We start from the raw sequence: 21,595 nt of genomic DNA on the forward strand, positions 1-21,595 counted from the left end.
AGTGCAGAGTTTGCTGCCTGTTTATATATATAGTAGTTTACGCTGCCAGCTTTGGTGGGGGGTGTAGTTTCCTCTTTAATTATTTTCTTGGGTAGCTAGAGTTGCTATTAAATCACCATTGGCAGACATGGTGTTTTATCCATAGGCAAAAGGCAGGGACATTATAATTTACTCAGTAGGGAAAGGAAGAATGTGAGTAAATACAGCAGGTAGTCTGACTACCAAAGAGAAAAGAGGCTTTTAAACAGATTACTATGCAGCCTTTAGTTTAAATACCATGTTCTCCTGAGCTTGGTTTTGTTTTGTTTTTTTACTTCAGAGCATTTGAAAATTACAGGTATGTTTAAGTACAATTCTACTTCAGGAGGAGGTAACATTGAACTGGAGACCTACTTTTAAAATATCATTTTAATTTAAAAAAAAGAGGAAAGCTGAAAAATGTTTCAAATAAAACTGTAAGCCTCCCCAAACATCTTTACTTGCAACAAATCATCTAGGGTTCACAATTGACCTCATAGATATTCTTGGAATATTTTTTTAACTGGAAAAAAGTCAGACTAGGTGGTTTAAGAAAAATTGAGTGATTGAGAGCATCTTGGAGGATTAGAAAAGTGGCAGGATGCAATTTCACCAGTTTGCATTTGGTGTTTTGTGAGTAATGATGTTACCATACCAATGGTTTAATAATAATGAGTTCTATTATTAATATTAATAATATTAATTAAATAATAAGTTGTGTTGGGGAAGTCATCCCCAACACAACTACCTGGTTAGATAGCCAGGAAATGAATTAAAGATTACAAATCTACTAAGGGTGTAAACACCATTGCACAGGTTCATTTGATGTGCTAAATGCCCTCCAAATTTTTTTTTAAAAAATCCATTATTTAAGTTTAAAAGCCAAGAAACTTTAAAATGTGAATAAAGATTAGAAATGGCCAATATCTCACTAAGCCTGACTTGAGGACATAGGAGATTCAGCTATTTCATGAGGTTTAGATTAATATAATTAAAATTCATCTGATATGTGGGGAAAAAAGAACATTTAACCTATTGCATAGAATAAAGGCATATGTGGCTAATGCTTTATAGAAGGGACATGATATAATTTATAAATGCTATTAGAGGAAAGTACTGAAATGTTGGCTATGTGTTGTAGACCAGAAGGTTTGTCCTTTTTGTCTTCTGTTGGCCTGGTATCTCCTTTATACAGAATTGTTCAATTACTGCTTTGCTGCCTGTGTGAAGTGCAAAATATAGGAGGGCTTTAAATTTTCTTTTATTTTTGGATGGTGGATTATTTTCCCCCTCGCTTGCTTTCTGTCATGTCAGAAGGCCAAGGCACTTCCAGGTTGAAGTATTAGCTAGTGGCATCATTGTTGCCCAGGGGACTCCAGGTTGGGGGCTTGTATCATGTCCCTGTTAAGTTGCCCACTGAAGTGCTACCCGTCTATCTACTTGTGGTCACCTGCTTTCGAACTTCTGAGTTGGCAGAGCAGGAGTGAATGAAGGGAGCTTGCCCCTTCGCTCAATAGCACTGGGTCTCGAACACGGGCTTGCTGATTGACAACCCAGCAATGGGGAAGATGGAGAAGAGTGAATAGTAATAGTATGTGAGTTTGTGGACTATGTTGTCTATAGACCTGTGTTGTTGTTAGCTCTTTTGTATCTTGAGCGCATCAAATTGGGTATAGACTAAAAGAACCTATGACATAACTTCACTTGACAGCATGATCCAATTCTACACAGATGCACTTACAACTTACCACATCTAGAACAATGTGCTTTATCGCGATGAAAGTCTCCCAGATGATCACCACTGCTCATCTTCCCTAACCTTGGTATTGTGGCTGCAGGACTGGAAACCCTGGTGGGAAGATTTCCAACTAAGCTGTATCTTTAGTGCCACCCAGCCAAGTCTTAATAATATATAGACAAGTCAGCTTATTCTATCTTCACCATATCATGGATGAAGTCTTATTGCACACTGATCATGCATGGCTTTGTCAGGGTAATGATGATTTAATAGCTGACCAGCTGCTGTAATGTTGTAATGCTGAATACTGAAATGATGATGCAATGAAAATGAGTCACCATGGTTATTTAGCTGTTATCACTTTAAGAGGCTGTATATATAAGAGAGGCCCTGTGAGGGCATCCCTCTCTCCATATGTGCTTCCGTACTATAGTTGATGATTGATTGCCTGACTTTGCCTAGTACATGTATGTATATATTCCTTGTAGATAAACCACTATTTGAAAGACAAACCTCTGTATACTGAATTTTGCTCCTGGGTTGTCTCAAAATAATCACACTGTGTACACTCTGACAGGTTTTCCCAATGGCAAAAGGCTAAGTGCCACAGAATTATATAGTTGACATGCAACAGAAATTCTGTAGAGGAAACTGAATGAACGAGGATCTAGATCAGACCTGGGCATTTTATGGCCCCCAGACCACATGCAGCCTTTTCTCTGTCCCTATGTGGCCCATGTGAGGTCAATCAGAAATTAGAAATCAAATATAAGTAAGTGTACACCATGCATGTAATAATACACTGCATTGCTTTTATTTTGAACGCAACTGGTGGTGGTGTTTTTCAATTTACTGTACCTCTATGAGTGCACGGCTATGTACTTTCATAGCCATGTTAGTGCTGCCCTTCATACAGTCTCAGTTTCTCATGTGGACATTTGGGGAAATTAATTACCCACTCCTGATCTCAATGCTTTTATCTCTAGCCCTTTCTAGTGCAAGCCTAACATATTGGCAAGGAAGGGTGTAGCTGCCATGGCCATCAAGTGGATCTAAGGGGACAGACTATAGCAGATGGCAAGATATTGTCATGTGCTTAATGTTGCTAATAACTCTGATCTGTCTTTGCATTAGGTCGGAATCAAAGAAATGGACTGTAGTGCAACACTTATAGTTAGCAGCAAGTGATCAAAATACATATTAAATGAAGTGGACTAAGATCCATGAAAGCTCACGTGCTATGACACATCTTAGTCTTAAAATGCTATGAGATACTTGGTTGTTCAACAATCCAGATAGCAATCTCTATTGCAACAAAAAGATCTGAAACATGTAAGAAAACAACAAGGTTTCAGCAAGAGGGATGCTTTAGTGCTCTATTCACAATTTACAAAGCAGCTGGCAATGCCGCAATACCTTTTTTTTTTTTTTTTTTTTTTTTTCCAAAAAGTTTTTATTGGTCAAAAAAGGTTTATACAAATACATATCAGGTATGGTAAATTTTCATTTTTCTTATACAAGATAAGAATTTTACTCAAAATTTTAAACACATACAACAGCCATATGGCAAGCAGGTGATCTGGTAGCTAAGTTTATCAATCTTACATACGCAATAAAGAAGGGTCAAGAATAATCAGAATATCATACAAAGGAGAATAAGGAAAACCAACACAATACCAAATATCATTGTCACTTCCTAGTTTTGGATCTCAGAACTCTGGGTTCAGCCTGACCCAACTCCAGGGCCGCAACAGCGGCAGCCGCCTCCTCCCCATGGTCTATAACCTCCCCTTCTTCAACTCCTGGGTCATCTAATTCCAGGAGGGCTTTGTGTTCCTCCACGTAGGCCGCAGCCTCCGCAATTGTACTAATTTTTTTCGTAATGCCCTCCCGGAAAATCATCAATCCTCTGGCATCAGCCATCTGAAGCCTACTCCTTCTGGTACAATTTGCTTGACAAAAGTAATATTTCTTTCTCATTTCACGCACTGTCTGGGAATCTGCCTCAGAATGGCTATCTCCTGCCCCTATAAGTCAGTGCCCCACTCCTATGTTTTCTAAGAATTTCATCTCGCCTCTTCTCACAAATTTGACATGAACCTCTCTAGGAACTGCATGCGTGCATATTTTGAGTTAACTCTATAAACTCGATCCACATCCCAATTCATAAAGTCAACACCTCTCCCAAGAAATTCTCCCAACAGTTTAGTCACAACATCTCTCAAGTCTTCTTGGTCCACTTCTTCCAGATTTTGAAACCTAAGGAAATAAGACATTTTATCCATCTGTAGTCCAAGCACAGCATTGCCTGTCGCCTCCTCTCTTTCTGCACTGCCCGCATCTCTCCCTCCAGACCTTCCACTTTCTGCTTGTTTTCTGCTGAGACTTGTTGAGTGTCCTTTAAAATCCTTTTGGATAGTCACAATTTCTGCTCTTATTTCATCCAGTTTCTTGTCCATATTAGATAACTTTTCCAAAATTCTCCATTTCTCCAGCAGTTGGTCTCTGACCTTTGCCATTTAAAAAATTTTTAAAATCCTCAGGCAAGCACAGTATCCTTGTAATTTCCTCCGGATCCACCAGGGGCACTCACAGGAGCAACGAGTCCAGAGTACAGTTAGTCAACCAGGAAGTCAAGGGAAGTGATGTCATCAAGATTCTCATAGTGAAGGCGGAAGCTGGACGCCACCATTGTTCCCCAGAGGAGGGGGCCTCAAACCCTCCCTCCTAAATTTCTCCATCACCTCTTCTCTCCAGAGCTCCACAAAACCGTAATCTTGTTATTTTAAGTTCTCCTCTCTCCAAAGTGATTCGTGCTCCTTCCAGTCGCAGGGGAGAAACCCCCGCACTCCGGAGCACTCCACTCACATTTGCCGATATCTCCTTCCCTTCTCCCTTCCTCAATTCTTCTCCGTTCCCTGTTCGCCACCAGGCTGCTGCAATTATAAATCCAAAGCCCCGGTGTCACCGGGCACAGCGGCCCAGGCGACGACCAAAATAATGGCCGCGGCCTGAGGCCTCCGAACCCCTCCGAGCCTAGGACGCGCCAGCATCGGTCCCCCCAGTCCTGTATGTCGGCTGGGAGACCCCTGGCGAGCCGTCCGTAATGCCGCAATACCTTGTCTGGAAGTCTTTGGCTTTTAAGGGCCTGCACCTTTAGACCTAAACACTAGTGACAGCATAGGATTTTTTTTGACTCATGGTATAAATGAACTTTGAAGCATTTTGGAGATGTATTACAAATGTTGTCGTCTCTTGGAGCTGGTTCTCACATCGGAATTTACTGATCTTGAGTGATTTTCACTTTCAGATCCAGATATTAGGAATTTTAAGGTCAGGATCTTTATGGTTCTGCTATCCTCTTCATGTGTCTTTGGATTGTGTGTAGTGTCTGAACCTCCATTTTTAAGAAGTCAAATGTATTAAGATATAAGATTGTAGAATAAATGATCTTGCAGATTAATCCATTGGACAAGGCTCAGCATAAGAGCGATGAGTTTAGACATCTGTCTTCTGTAGCCTAGCTCTAACTAAAAGTAAAGAACCAATGCAAACATAATTCAAGATAGCTTATATGTTGGGATGCCTTGCAATGTTGTGCAACTCTAAAATTCATGTTGTGAAGCCTGGTGAGTGCAAAGGGAAAGTCTCTTCCCATTTTCTGATCAATGATTTCTTCTGGAGTTTTCTCCAGAACAATTTTCTCCAAGCTAGTGCTCCATGGATCTGTTGGGACTAAAACTTACTTTATCAATCCTCTGCCACCCAGATTGCCACAGTAGAGGAGGCAGACTTCAGAATCACATAAGTCGTCTACCCACATAATTGTGGGCTTTCTGTTATTTCAGATGAACTCAGTAGTTTAATGCTTATCATACTTAGTTTTGGTAGTGAATAGCTTGGCTGACTAAGCTCTTTAAGTATCCGAATTCAAATGGTTCATAATAATCTTGGCTTTAAATTTCTTCCAGAAAATAACTTCCAAAGAAAGCAGAGAAATTATGTTGACAACTGAAGTGTTGCCCTTAATATTAATAAGACAATTATAGAAATATCAAAGCAACTGGTTTGGAGCAGACTTGTTCTAATCTGTTCCGAATGAGCAAATAATCTAGGATTTACCACGGTTTTGATCTTATTCCCCAACCTAGATTTGTTGGGGCTTTAGCTCCCATCCCCACCTTCCTCTCCATCACCAGCATAGTCAAACTGCCACGCTAGCAACAAATTAGGCAAGTGAAGTCCAACAAATCTTGGGAGGAAGTGCTAAGAAAACGTCATGTTGGGAAAGTTGCTTTTGACAAGTTCACTACAAGGACAACTGAACAATCCTGCCAGTGCCTTCTTGAAACTCTGTTCTTTCTTTGACAGGCCTCTGGGGGAAGAGTGCAGTTGGAAGGCCTCTTAGCACAGGGGTGTCAAACTCAAGGCCTGGGGGCTGGACTGGCCCACGGGGTGCTTAGATCTGGCCCACGGGGCTGCCCTGGAAACAGCGAAAGACTGGCCCGCAATGCCTCTGCCAGCGAAAACAGGCTCCTGAGCTCCATTCCTAGCTGCAGTGGCCTCTTTCAACCCTCTGCCAGCGGAAACAGGGCTTGGGAGCCCGTTTTCACTGGCAGAGCACAGGCACCCCCGACATGAGTGATGTCGAGTTGGCCACGCCCATCCTGGCCATGCCTATTCCAGCCCCTCTAGGTCAAACACAACCTGAATGTGGCCCTCAATGAAATCGAGTTTGACATCCTGGTTTTAGCAGATTGAATTCATGTCCAGATACTGCAGAACCCAAGGGCAACACTGTACAGAAATACCATTCTCGTGGTTCCTCTTGTCCTTGGGACCATCTATGTCTTCACCTTCTAACAGTTCATTTAGTGACCGTGACGTACTCATGGGGATGCTGCAATGGTTGTAAGTGTGAAAAATGACCCTAATTCACTTTTTTCCAATGCTGTTGTAACTTTAAACGGATGGATATAACATTTAGTGACAGTTCTAAGTTACAATGGCACTGAGAAATGTGACTTATGACCATTTTTCACAGTTATGACCTTTGCAGCATTCCCCGTGATCATGTGATCAAAATTCAGATGCTTGGCAACTGGTTCATACTTATGACGGTTGCAGTGTCTCAAGATCCCCTTTTGTGACCTTCTGAATAGCAACGTCAATGGGGAAGCCAGATTCATTTAACAACCAGGTTACTAATTTATCAACTACAGTGATTCACTTAACAACTGTGGCAAGAAGGGTTGTAAAATGGGGCAAAACTCACTTAACAAATGTCTCACTTAACAAAAGAAATTTTGGACTCAATCGTGGTTATAAGTCAAGGATTACCTGCAGTTAGTAATATGGTTGTTAAGTGAATCTGGCTTCCCTATTGACTTTGCTTGTCAGAAGGTGGCAAAAGGTGATCACATGATCCCGGGACACTGCAACTGCCATAAATATGAGTTAGCTGATCAAAATTCATACACCAGGCAGTCATAATTGTGAAAAACAGTCATAAGTCACTTTTCTCAGTACCATTATAACTTAGAACTGTCTCTGCAAGTCCTAGACATACAATAGAAAATATAAACATAGAACAGAATCAGGAAATGATTACATATAAAGATCTTTTGTATACTGAAAGAGGTAATTTGCAGTTAAAATCTCTGCAAGTATTAAGAGAGGAAGGGAAAAATTATACTTGGTTTCAATATGAGCAACTACGTGCTAGATGGAAGGGAGATCAGAAAATTGGTATAGAGCAGAACGAGGGAAATTTGGTAAAGCAAATTAGAAATCAGTCTCAGGAGCATATAAAGAGATTGTATAATGTGTTACTTGAAATAGATTCTGAAAGGGACTTGGTAAAGGACTGTATGATAAAGTGGGCACAAAATTTTCAGGAGCCAATATTATTGGAAACTTGGGAAAAAATTTGGGTTAGAAATGTTAAATTCACGCAGGCACAGAATCTGAGGGAAAATTTTTATAAAATGTTTTATAGATGGCATCTAGATCCTAAGAAATTATCGTGTATGTACCCAGATATGCAAGCAAAATGTTGGAGATGCAATTGTGATGATGCTACATATTTTCATATTTGGTGGACTTGTAAGGATATAAAGGCTTTTTGGATAAAAATATGGTGGATTTTACAAAATGTTTTGAAAAAGAAGATAAAGTTCCTGCCGCAATTTTTCTTGTTGGGAATTATTACGGATTGTACAGTAATTGAGACTAAATTGATTTTAAACCTAATAAAAGCAGCAAGATTACTAATAGGACAATACTGGAAGAAAAAAGAAGTACCTACAATAGAAGAATGGATATTGAAAGTTGCCAATTTGGCTGAGATGGCGAAGATATCAGCCTTTTTGAAAGACAATACGCAAGAAAGATACTTAAAGGAATGGAAAAAATGGATTGACTATATTCAACGTAGATATCAGATTAAGAGTTATCAGACTGTTTTTGAATGATTATGATGTATTATTCTTGATTGTTTTTGGGGGAAGTTAGGAATTGATGATTGTAGGGGTATAATTAAGTTGGGATGAAAATTTTTTAGCATATGTTTGTTTTATTTTTAACTATACCTTGTGCCCGTTCCGGGAAGTCGGGGGGGGGGAGGGGGGTTGTGAAGGGAGGGGAGAGGAAGGGGGGAAAGGGGGGAAAAATTTTGTAAAACTTTTTGAATAAAAAAAAAACCAAAAACTTAGAACTGTCTCTAAATGAACTGTTATAAATCAGGGACTACCTGCATACAACTGCAGTGGTTCACTTAACAAATGTGGCAAGGTCTTTCACCAGTAGCTATCCAATTTTAATATAGGGAACAAAGACAACAGGATCAATCCTATAGTGTAGACATATGGGAGCAAAATAGGATACTCCAAATAATCGGTTCCTGATCTGGGTTGAAACGTTTTTCCCTCTCCCAACAATATTATAGTACTGGGGAAGGTCATATTAATATATTATAATAGAAACAGCGAAGGATGTTATGACAAAGACTAAAACCAGCATGAATTTACATGACTTTTGTGGACCAGTCTAGTTCATTAGACATAGGTAACATTATTTTGACAGAGGTATAATATATATGCAGCACAGAGTGCAAAGACTTCCCAGACCCTTTTGCAGTCCCTGGAAGATGTGTGTATATGTATATAAACCGCTTGGTCTAAAATTTGGCAACTACAAATCTCAACCAGCAAATGCTCAGTCTTACATATTGGAAAAAAGAACCCAAACACTAAGTATATGCTTGATGGACATTATCTTACAGATGACCCCCAACCTGTCAAAGACCTTGGAGTTTTCATATCTAATGATCTAAGTGCCAAAGCCCACTGCAACTACATAGCAAAAAAGGCTCTAAGAGTTGTTAACCTAATCTTGCGTAGCTTCTTTTCTAAAAACACCACACTACTGACCAGAGCATATAAAACATTTGCTAGGCCAATTCTTGATTACAGCTCGCCTGTCTGGAACCCATACCACATATCTGACATCAATACAGTTGAGCGTGTCCAGAGGTATTTTACGAGAAGAATTCTCCACTCCTCTGTAACCAACAAAATTCCTTATCCCACCAGACTTGAAATCCTGGGTTTAGAAAACTTGGAACTCCATCGCCTTCGACAGGACCTGGGTTTAGCTCATAGAATCATCCATTGTAATGTTCTTCCTGTTAATGACTACTTCAGTTTCAACTGCAATAATACAAGAGCTACCAATAGATTTAAACTTAATGTCAACCGCTCCAATTTGGATTGCAGAAAATATGATTTCTGTAACAGAATTGTCTGTGCTTGGAATGCATTACCCGACTCCGTGGTCTCTTCTCATAATCCCAAAAGCTTTAACCAAAATCTATCCACTGTTGACCTCACCCCATTCCTAAGAGGACTTTAAGGGGCGTGCATAAGAGCACAAACGTGCCTACCGTTCCTGTCCTACGAAGCTGAAGCCTGAAGATGACGAATGAGACTTAAATAAGCATATGAACACTTCCAATTTTACAGGAGAAAACCGAACAACCAAAGACCTATATACAAACAGTGAAAACCTCAGAAAACAAATATATATATATATATATATATATATATATATATATATTTGTTTTCTGAGGTTTTCATGGTGTTTATGTGGTCTTTATTCGGTTTTCTCCAGCGTGAAGTGTCTTGACGTTCAAGTCTCATTCGTCATCTTCAGGCTTCAGCTCTGAGCAATGTGTGATTGCAGCTGTTTCTTCCTTTTTAACTGCTAGTGGGGGTTTGAACTGATTGGGTGGGAGCTTGGCTGTGCTCTGATTGGATGTGGGTTTTTTTGTGCTCTGATTGGCTGGGGGTGTGTCCTGTTTGGGTGGGGGCTTGGTTGTGCTCAAATTAGTCTGTGTTGCAGGGGGATCTGAGCTAGTGAGCTGCACTGCTGCTGTTTGGCTTCGTGTTCGTGGTCGTGCTACATCTTCGTAGTGGGTGTCAGTCTGCTGCATGTATGGATTGGAGGGGTTTGAAATGGCTAATGTTGCAGCTGCGGTCTGGCTTCTGGTCCTTGGTCGTGCTTCCTGATCAGTGTGGGTTTGGGTGTACTAATTTGAGCACAACCAAGCCCCCACCCAAACAGGACACACCCCCAGCCAATCACAGCACAAAAAAACCCACATCCAATCACAGCACAGCCAAGCTCCCACCCAATCAGTTCAAACCCCACTAGCAGTTAAAAGGAAGAAACAGCTGCAATCACATTGCTCCCAGAAGCACTGAAGCTGAAGCCTGAAGATGACGAATGAGACTTAAATAAGCATATGAACACTTCCAATTTTACAGGAGAAAACCGAACAACCAAAGACCTATATACAAACACCGTGAAAACCTCAGAAAACAAATATATATATATATATATATATATATATATATATATATTTGTTTTCTGAGGTTTTCATGGTGTTTGTATGTAGGTCTTTGGTTATCGGTTTTCTCCCGTAAAATTGGAAGTGTCTTGGCGACGAATAAGTCTCATTCGTCATCTTCAGGCTTCAGGTTTTTCTGGGAGCAATGTGTGATTGCAGCTGTTTCTTCCTTTTTAACTGCTAGTGGGGGTTTGAACTGATTGGGTGGGAGCTTGGCTGTGCTCTGATTGGATGTGGGTTTTTTTGTGCTCTGATTGGCTGGGGGTGTGTCCTGTTTGGGTGGGGGCTTGGTTGTGCTCAAATTAGTCTGTGTTGCAGGGGGATCTGAGCTAGTGAGCTGCACTGCTGCTGTTTGGCTTCGTGTTCGTGGTCGTGCTACATCTTCGTAGTGGGTGTCAGTCTGCTGCATGTATGGATTGGAGGGGTTTGAAATGGCTAATGTTGCAGCTGCGGTCTGGCTTCTGGTCCTTGGTCGTGCTTCCTGATCAGTGTGGGTTTGGGTGTACTAATTTGAGCACAACCAAGCCCCCACCCAAACAGGACACACCCCCAGCCAATCAGAGCACAAAAAAACCCACATCCAATCAGAGCACAGCCAAGCTCCCACCCAATCAGTTCAAACCCCCACTAGCAGTTAAAAAGGAAGAAACAGCTGCAATCACACATTGCTCCCAGAAGCACGAAGCTGAAGCCTGAAGATGACGAATGAGACTTAAGACCTACATATATATATATATATATATATATATATATATATATATATATATATATGCTTATACTTCCTTGTTTCTCATCATATATATGTTTACATATTATATAATCTTTTTGTGTGATGCTTGTGTATATTGTTATGACAAAATTAAATAAAAAAATAAAAATAAATAAATAAATAAATATGTGGAGTGGGTCTACCTCCAAAGGAGTATTTTTAAGGCCAGTGGGTCTTATGGTATCACTACGGACTAGCAAAAGTCATGTATCTTCAGGGGTTGCAGGCGAGGGAGGTTGACTCCTAGTGACTTTGCTCATATATAGGATTCACCTAGAGCAGAGGTGGGGAACTATGGCCCTTTATGACTTGTGGACTTCAGCTCCCAGAATTCCTGCGCCAGCATTGGTAAATGGGCCACAGTCCCCTACCCCTGACCTAGACCAAGGGTAGCCAGCTTTGTGGACCCATTTAATGAGACTAGATTAGACTAGACTAGACTAGACTAGACTAGACTAGACTAGACTAGACTAGACTAGACTTCAATACAATGCAATGCAAATGCAAATGCAAATACAAATACAAATACAAATACAAATACAATTCTTTATTGGCCATGTGTGATTAGACACAAGGAATTTGTCTCCGGTGTGTAAGCTCTCAGTTTACATACAACAATAGTGATAGATCATTATCATAGTAATTGTAAAAATACATTCATCATAAAACATTAGATACAACACTTAGTGATAGTCATGGATATTAAATAAACAATCAACATGAATCATGCTAGGATACTAAGTAAACAATGTAAATTGCAAGATACAAGCAACAAAGGAATAGTCATAAGAAGATAAGGTGACAGTTAATAGGGAAGATTAGAATAATGATGGTAATACAGCCTTACTGAAGTGTTGTGGGAATTAATTGTTTAGCAGAATGATGGCATGGGGGGAAGAACTTCTCCTTGTGTCCAGTTGTTATGCGGATGGGGGGATTGCAGTAATAGTTTGGGGACAGTGACAGTGACAGTGAATGGGGCTGCATCATACACGAGGGGGAGGAGCTTAGCTTCATCATTGCATCATTCAGTTTGGCAAAGTGGGAAAAATCTTCCTGTCCCTTCCTTGTGCTATGCAAGGTCCTAACATCTTCTCTGTTTCTCTTCCTTTCCAGCCATGGTGCCTATGGGGAGAAATGCCAGGTTGTCCTACCTGCTGTGCCGTGGGTGACAAAGAGAAACTCTCCATTGACAGCTGTGCCCCTGAGTCTCCTGCACAGTCTCAGAGTGGCTCACTCATCAATTTACAGAGAGGGCCTGGAACACAATGAACAAACTGACCTTCCACAATAACAGAATCATGCAGGACCGACGAAGTGTCTGTATTTTCCTCCCCAATGACGATTCCCTTAACATCATTATCAATGTGAGTGAACTGTATCAGTATTTGAATATCTATTTTTCTTTAAACACACAACCTATGTAAGAGCAAAAAATTGCATCATGGTAAATTGATGGTTTATCTTCCAATCCTAATGCAGGTCATTCTTGACCAACAAGCACAATTGGGACCCATAGCACAATATCCATTGCTGAGCTAAGTGATTCTTACTCAATTTTGCAATGTTTTATGATGGTTGTTAAGCAAACCACTGCAGTTGTTAAGTGAATCATGCAGTTATTAAATAAAACCAGTTTCCCCATTGATTTTGCTTGTTCGAAGCTGAATGAGAAGGTTGCAAAAACCCTGGGAAACATCCTAAATACTTGCCAGTTTCCAAGCACTGAAATTTTGATCACATGGCTATGGGGATGCTGCAACCATCGTAAGTGTGGTGAGGACAGGTTGTAAAGTCACTTTTTTCAGCCCCATTGTAAGTTGGAATGGTTGCTAAACAAATGATTGTAAGGCAAGGACCACCTGAAAGCCAATCTTCCAAAGTTTTGGCAGCTGCTCATAGTTTACATAATACAGAATAACAGAGTTGGAAGGAACCTTGGAGGTCTTCTAGTCCAACCCCTTGCTTAGGCAGGAAACCCTACACCACTTCAGACAAATGGTGATCCAATATCTTGGACAAGTGTTGGAGCATTCACAACTTTTAGAGGCATGTTGTTTCACTGATTAATTGTTCTGTCAGGAAACTTCTCCTTAGCTCTAAGTTGCTTCTCTCCTTGATTAGTTTCCACCCATTGCTTCTTGTCCTGCCCTCGGGTGCTTTGGAGAATAGCTTAACTCCCTCTTCTTTGTGGCAGCCCCTGAGGTATTGGAACACTGCTATCATGTCTCCCCTAGTCCTTCTTTTCATCAAACTAGACATAGACAGTTCCTGCAACCGTTCTTCATGTCTTTTAGCCTCCAATCCCCTAATCATCTTTGTTGCTCTTCTCTTCACTCTTTCTAGAGTCTCCACAACGTTTTTACATCGTGATGACCAAAATTGGATGCAATATTCCAAGTGTGGCCTTACCAAGACATTATAAAGTGGTATTAACACATTAGAATAGAATAGAATAGAATAGAATAGAATAGAATAGAATAGAATAGAATAGAATAGAATAGAATAGAATAGAATAGAATAGAATAGAATAGAATAACAGAGTTGGAAGGGACCTTGGAGGTCTTCTAGTCCAACCCCCTGCCTAGTCAGGAAACCCTACACCAGGTTTGTCAGTCTTGTGCTTATGCTTTAATGTTACTTTGATTCCTCAAGCATTCACATCTCCAGCATGCTTCTCCCAAGACCCAGAACCTTGTCCGTCAAGCTTTCTTTGGCAGGTAGGTGCTTTCAAAGACCATATACAGGACTGAAGCCCATACAAAAAGCGCAGAGAGTTGCAGAGGACTAAAGGTTGTACAGTCAGTCCTTGACTTACAACCACAATTGAGCCCAAAATTTCTGCTGCTAAGCAAGGCAGTTGTTAAGTGGGCAGGGCCTGGCCTTTTGGAGTGAGTGGCTTGCTGTGGACAGGTTTTTGGCCTTGGAGCAGCTTGTCCTCGGAGCAGGCATCGGAGGAGTCCTGGCCTATTTTGGCTTGTTTCTTCCGAATTAGGGCAATATCATCTGCACTTTACATGGCCTTTTGAGACTCTTAGGCCGTGAGTGGTTTTTTGTGACTACTGTGGAAGAGGCTTTGAGACTGGTTTGAGATCTGCCGGGGGACTCATCCGGGAATCAACGGCGGGCATTGATGGCGGGGACGGTAACGCCACTCACCTTATACCCAATGGATTTCAGGACTGGATTATGGACGGATTGGCAGTATTTCCTTGACTTATTAAGATCTTTTACAAGGACCTTACTTATGGATTATTTGCCGTAGATGCTATCTGTCTATTTTTTCTTTTGCTATACCATCTTTGTCATCATGCCCCAGCCCCATTTGTCCCATCATCTGACAAATGGGTATCCATTGGAGGATCCATCATTTACTAATGCTCTGCCAACCTGGGATTTTATCATTTTTCGCCGATTCTTATTTTTCTATGCGATACTCTGCACATGAACTCTTGCGCCTGCGAGGTGCCCCCGCCTTGTAGGAATGGCCCGTTTCGTTACCTGGAGCCGGCCTCAATGACGGGTCTTGGGATCCACAGAGGTGGCATGCATCGAAAAAGAGCCTTTGGGGATTTTTAGATAGGGAATTTTTAAGGGGAGGGAGGGTTAGGGCGGGTGTTGGGGGAAACCCATCTGGGGGGGGCAGTTCCTACGTGTGCTCGCAGCATTCATTTAACAGGTTCGAAGGTTATGGGGGAGGATTGCGTTCCTTCTGGTGAGGGTGGTCCTATTTGTACAGTAAGTGGGAGGAGCAGATATGGCGGAAGTGAGGGCTCGTATCATTTTTTGGGGGCGCGTGCTTGATGTTTGAAGGCGATCACGTGCCCCGATCCCTCAGACTTCTCCCGTTCCCCAGATGGTCAAGACCCTCAGAGCCTAGGCCTCCGGTTGATGTTGTGCAACGCATGGTCCATGGTTAACAAGGCCCCCCTAATTTGTGATCTTATCCAGGGGGGTTCCGCGGACTTTATGAGCGTTACGGAAACCTGGTTGGGCACAGAAGGGGGTGTGCCCCTTGTTGAAATGTGCCCACCGGGTTTCCGAGCATTCCATCAACCGAGGGCCCAAGGTAGGGGTGGGGGGGTGGCGGTTGTTATTAAGGAGAGTCTAGAGCCGAGGGAGACCACTGTACCTCAGATTGCCGGCTGTGAATCCCTCTTTGTGAGGTGGGGTCATAGGTATCAGATGGGCTTGCTTGTCACGTACCTGGCTCCTTGCTGCGTGACAGCAGCCCTGCCCGAGCTCCTGGAGGTGCTTGCTGGAGTGGCAGTTGAGACCCCCAGACTTATGGTTATGGGGGACTTTAACTTGCCATCGACCGGCATGTCATCGACAGCAGCTCGGGAGTTCATGGCTTCTATGATGGCCTTGGACCTGACTCAAGTAGTTGATGGCCCTACTCACATTGGGGGAGGCACGCTGGACCTGATTTTTATCTCTGGACAGTGGTTGAAGGATCTGGACTTGAGGGATTTAGTCATTGAACTTTTGTCATGGTCAGATCACTCTCTCCTCTGCCTGGACTTTCTGACCGCCACTCAACACCGCAGGGAGATGGGACCAATACGTGGTTCCGTCCCAGGCACCTGATGGACCCGGAGAGGTTCCGGACGGAGCTTGGGCTGTTTCCTGAGGGTCTGGCTCATGGCACGTCTGAAGAACTAGTCGCGGCTTGGGAACTGGCCGCGACTGGGGCTCTAGACCATGTCGTGCCTTTGCGGCCTCTGACCCGGCTTAGGTCTCAACCAGCTCCTTGGTTCTCCGAGGGGCTGAGGGAGATGAAACGCCGGAGAAGACGCCTAGAGAGTTCTTGGAGGTCCAGTCGTTCGGAGGCTGATCGGACACTAGTTAGGTCATATAATAGGACCTACCTAGTGGCATTGAGGGAAGCGAGACGTTGTTACGTCTCCTCCCTCATTGCGTCGGCAGATAACCGCCCGGCCGCCCTGTTTCGGGTGACTCGCTCTCTCCTTCAGCAGGGGGAGCGGGATGACCCATTGCAGAGACGTGCCGAGGAGTTTAGTGGTTATCTATACGATAAAATCGTTTAGCTTCGGGATGGTCTGGATCAAAATTGGGTGGATCCAGGTGAGAGGTCGGAGAGCTGTCTTGTTGAGACTGTTTGGGATGAGTTTGACCCTGTGGCTCCCGAGGACATGGACAGGTTATTGGGGAGGTTGAATGCCACCACATGTTTACTGGACCCCTGCCCCTCCTGGCTGGTACTGGCCACGCAGGAGGTCACACGAGGCTGGCTCCAGAGGATTACTAATGCTTCTTTGTCGGAGGGGGTCTTTCCTGCCGCCTTGAAAGAGGCGGTGGTGAGACCTCTCCTCAAGAAGCCTTCCCTGGACCCACCTGTTTTAGGTAATTATCGTCCGGTCTCCAACCTTCGCTTTGTGGCGAAGGTTTTAGAGAGTGTGGTGGCATGTCAATTACCCCAGTACCTGGATGAAACTGTCTATCTAGATCCATTCCAGTCCGGCTTTCGGCCCAGATACAGCACGGAGACGGCTTTGGTCGCATTGGTTGATGATCTCTGGAGGGCCAGGATAAGGGTTATTCCTCTGCCTTGGTCCTATTAGACCTCTCAGCGGCTTTTGATACCATCGACCATGGTATCTTGCTGCACCGGTTGGAGGGATTGGGAGTGGGAGGCACCGTTTATCGGTGGTTCTCCTCCTATCTCTCCGATCGGTCGCAGACGGTGTTGACGGGTGGGCAGAGGTCGACCCCGAGGCACCTCACTTGTGGGGTGCCACAGGGGTCGATTCTCTCGCCCCTCCTGTTCAACATCTATATGAAGCCGCTGGGTGAGATCATCAGTGGTTTCGGTGTGAGGTACCAACTGTATGCTGATGATACTCAGCTGTACTTTTCCACACCGGGCCACCCCAACGAAGCTATCGAAGTGCTGTCCCGGTGTCTGGAGGCCGTACGGGTCTGGATGGGGAGAAACAGGCTCAAGCTCAATCCCTCCAAGACAGAGTGGCTGTGGATGCCGGCACCCCGGTACAGTCAGCTGCAGCCGCGGCTGACTGTTGGGGGCGAGTCATTGGCCCCAATGGAAAGGGTGCGCAACTTGGGCGTTCTCCTGGATGGACGGCTGTCGTTTGAAGACCATTTGACGGCCGTCTCCAGGAGAGCTTTTTACCAGGTTCGCCTGGTCCGCCAGTTGCGCCCCTTCCTAGACCGGGATGCCCTATGCACGGTCACTCATGCTCTCGTGACATCTCGCCTGGATTACTGCAATGCTCTCTACATGGGGCTTCCCTTGAAGAGCACCCGGAGGCTCCAGTTAGTCAGAATGCAGCTGCGGGTGATAGAGGAGCCCTCGTGGCTCCCATGTGACACCACTCCTGCACAGACTGCACTGGCTACCTGTGGCCTTTTGGGTGCGCTTCAAGGTTTTGGTAACTATCTTCAAAGCGCTCCATGGCTTAGGGCCGGGTTACTTAAGGGACCGTCTGCTGTCACCGATTGCCTCCCACCGACCCGTGCTCTCTCACAGGGAGGGACTCCTTAGGGTGCCGTCCACCAGGCAGTGCCGACTGGCGACACCCAGGGGAAGGGCCTTCTCTGTGGGAGCTCCCACCCTCTGGAACGAACTTCCCCCAGGACTCCGTCAACTTCCTGACCTTCGAACCTTTCATGAGCTTAAGACACATTTATTCATCTGCGCAGGACTGGATTAGAATTTTAATTTTAAATTTAGTTTTTAACGGGGTTTTATTATTTTAATTATAATTTTAAATTCGGCCTTATTCAATAAGTTTTTTAATTAGTGTTTTATCTTGTATTTAGATTTGTGTTTTTATCAGGCTGTAAACCGCCCTGAGTCCCTCGGGAGATAGGGCGGTATAAAAATGTGATAGATAGATAGATAGATAGATAGATAGATAGATAGATAGATAGATAGATAGATAGATAGATAGATAAATAAGTGAGTTTTGTTCCATCTTATGACCTTTCTTGCCACAGTTGTTAAATGAATCACTGCAGTTGTTAAGTTCGTAACACGGTTGTTAAGTGAATCTGGCTTCTCCATTGACTTTGCTTGTCAGAAGGTGGCCCAAGGTGATCACATGACCCCACGACATATTTATGCAACCGCCATAAATATGAGTCCGTTGCTAAGCATCTGAATTTTGATCATGTGACCAAGGGGATATGTTACAACAATCATGTGAAAAACGGTCATGTCACTTTTTTCAGTGCCATTGTAACTTTGAACGGTCACTAAATTATCTGTTGTAAGTTGAAGACTAGGTATCTGTATTTTTGGGGAAATTCAATACTAAGTCTTGCTTTTAAGCCACACTTGCATCATTCTTTTTGTAGAGTCCTCGGACTTACGACCCGGCTCGCGCCTTGCCAACAGCAGACGGCTGCTGATTGGCTAAGGCGCGAGCCGGCTAAAGAGCGGGAAATCAGCAGGGCGGCGATTGGAGCCGCCTTCTGACAGCTGCCCCTTTAAAAGCCAGAGCTGTCAGAGCTCTCACCTCAGTTCGATGTTGTTCTGTCCTGGTCATGTTCGTACCAGCCAGCGCCTGTTGCGCTGATTAATAAATAAGCATTGTTCCTTCCGTTGTCGCCTCATTATCTCCGCGCCTTACAGTATTTAGCACTGGCGACGAGGATGGGATTCTAAATTCGGGGTTTGACAACTAAGGACAATTAACGCAGGCGACCCATCCCGTTTGAAATGGCGACCCAACCGTCATTCGGCCCATTTGAGCCGGCCGCAGAAACATGGGACGTTTTTATAGAAAGGTTCGAATGCTTCTTACAGGCTAACGAGCTCACGGAAATGTCAGACCTACGTAAGAAGGGGTATTTCCTCAGTTTGTGTGGCCGAGAAATGTTTAAGACAGCTAAGGCCCTAGCGGCTCCACAAATGCTACGTGACGTTTCTTGGGATGTCCTACTGGTCAAGTTAAAGAACCATTACGCCCCTGCTCCGTCCAGAATAGCCCGAAGACACGCGTTCCGGCGGCGTTTCCAAAAGGAAGGGGAATCGGTGTCGGATTACGTAGCTGCCCTCAGGTCAGAAGCATCACAATGCGACTTCCATGACCTGGACGATGCCCTGGCAGAGCAGCTGGTCAACGGAGTGCGAGATATGAAACTCCAACGTCGACTGTTGGCTCGCAAAGAACTGTCATTGGCCGCGGCCATCGATGAAGCCCAGGCGACCGAAATGTCAGAAAAATCTGCAAATGAATTGCAGAATTTCCGTGCCCCAAGAGGGACCCAGCCTCAGGAATCCGCCGTCCATCAGGCAGACTCTGATGGCACTGGGTCTTCCGATGAGGGGGACAGCGTGAGCCGCCTCAGAACCGCGCCCCAAAGGAATCGGCCTCAATCGACGAGACCTTCCTCGCTCAGGTGTGCAGGCTGTGGAGGCAATCACGACAGGGCAACCTGTCGCTTCAAAAACGCGAATTGCCTGCGATGTGGAAAAAAGGGTCATCTGGCGAAAGTCTGCCGGGCCGTGTTGCCAACCGCTGACAGCTGGTCGGAGCCACCCAAAACCAAGAAACCGCAACGGAGATTTGTGAACCAGACTGACAACTGTTTTGACGTTAATCACGCTGCTACCACTAAAACCAGCAACAAGATTTACATCACTGTAGATCTAGAAGGAGCTCCCTGCAAGATGGAATTGGACACTGGGTCATCCAAATCTTTGATCTCGTGGGCCACCCTGAAAAGCTTACTACCAGAGTTCTCAAAGAATCATTTAAAGCAGTGTCCAGTTCGTTTGAGGGACTATCAGGGTCACCCCATCCCTATCATGGGGTGCCACCTGTTTAAAGTCAGTCACGGTCGTTTCACCGGGCGTCTTCCCCTGATTGTAGTGAAGGGGAATTTGCCCAGCCTTCTAGGGCTCGATTGGTTTGAGGCATTCGGCCTCAACGTGTTAGGAACCCATGCAACGGTGACAGACCCGTTTGATGACGTCTTCCAGGAGTTTTCAGACGTTTTTGATGGCCAATTAGGTGAATATAAGGGGTCGCCCATTTCCTTTAACCTGGATCCGCAAATTGCCCCCATACGCCTGAAAGCTAGAAGGGTGCCCTTCGCTCTCCGACCCAAAGTGGATCAGGAGATCGATAGGCTCATTTCTCAAGGGATTCTTGAACAAGTGGATCATTCCCCTTGGGAAACGCCTATCGTGGTTCCTATTAAGCGGGACGGATCCATTCGGATCTGTGCCGATTACAAAGGAACCATCAATAAAGCCTTGCAAGCGAATCCCTACCCAGTTCCAGTAGTGCAGCATTTGTTGCACTCGCTGGGGCAGGGTTCCATCTTTGCCAAACTAGATTTAGCGCAGGCATACCAACAGTTGCCGGTCGATGAAGCAACAGCCCTGGCCCAAACCATTGTTACGCACAGGGGGGCTTTCAAGTGCAAACGTCTCCAATTCGGCGTTTGCGTAGCCCCGGGGTTATTTCAAAGCCTTATGGAGCAGTTGCTCCACGGGCTCGGTGTCGTCCCCTATTTTGACGACATCCTCGTATCAGCCACCAACCAAAGTGATCTGTGCGCTAAGCTCCGTGCCGTCCTATCGCGAATTAGAGCGGCAGGTTTAAAACTCAAACGGAAAAAATGTTTATTAGGGGTGCCCAAGGTGGAGTTCCTGGGATTCCTAGTGGACTCCCAGGGCATCCACCCCACTCCTTCTAAGGTAGAAGCTATCAGGGACGCCCCCACTCCGGCTAATAAAACAGAGCTGCAAGCCTTCCTAGGCCTGCTCAATTTTTACGCCATCTTCTTGCCCCACAAGGCATCTGTAGCGGAACCCTTACATAGGCTCCTGGATGCCAAATCCCCCTGGCGCTGGGGGCGGGACGCAGAAGTGGCGTTCAAAAAAGTAAAGTCCTTGCTAACCTCATCAGCTGTGTTGGTTCAGTATGATCCACTACAGCCTCTCACTCTGTCCTGTGACGCGTCTCCCTACGGGATCGGCGCCGTCCTAAGCCACATCCTACCCAATGGCTCCGAGGCTCCAGTTGCCTATTATTCCCGGACGCTCTCCGCGCCCGAAAGGAATTATAGCCAACTGGACAAGGAGGCATTGGCGGCTGTGGCTGGAATCAGGAGATTCCATGAGTATGTTTATGGACGATTCTTCGTGTTGGTCACAGATCACAAG

At 44.5% G+C, this 21,595-nt stretch overlaps 1 protein-coding gene across 4 annotated transcripts in view; it reads left to right on the forward strand.

Annotated features, from left to right (window-relative positions):
- Positions 1-21,595, forward strand: part of FRMD6 (FERM domain containing 6) — a 174,104-nt gene that overhangs the window by 116,840 nt on the left and 35,669 nt on the right. For all 4 annotated transcript variants that reach the window (XM_058163060.1, XM_058163057.1, XM_058163058.1 and 1 more), the window contains one exon: positions 12,550-12,800. In XM_058163060.1, coding sequence (XP_058019043.1) covers positions 12,702-12,800 — 99 coding nt within the window. In that variant the 5' untranslated portion in view covers positions 12,550-12,701. The remainder of the gene's footprint in view (positions 1-12,549; positions 12,801-21,595) is intronic.

Source organism: Ahaetulla prasina, chromosome 1, assembly GCF_028640845.1.
Source record: "Ahaetulla prasina isolate Xishuangbanna chromosome 1, ASM2864084v1, whole genome shotgun sequence".
Lineage (NCBI taxonomy): Eukaryota > Metazoa > Chordata > Lepidosauria > Squamata > Colubridae > Ahaetulla > Ahaetulla prasina.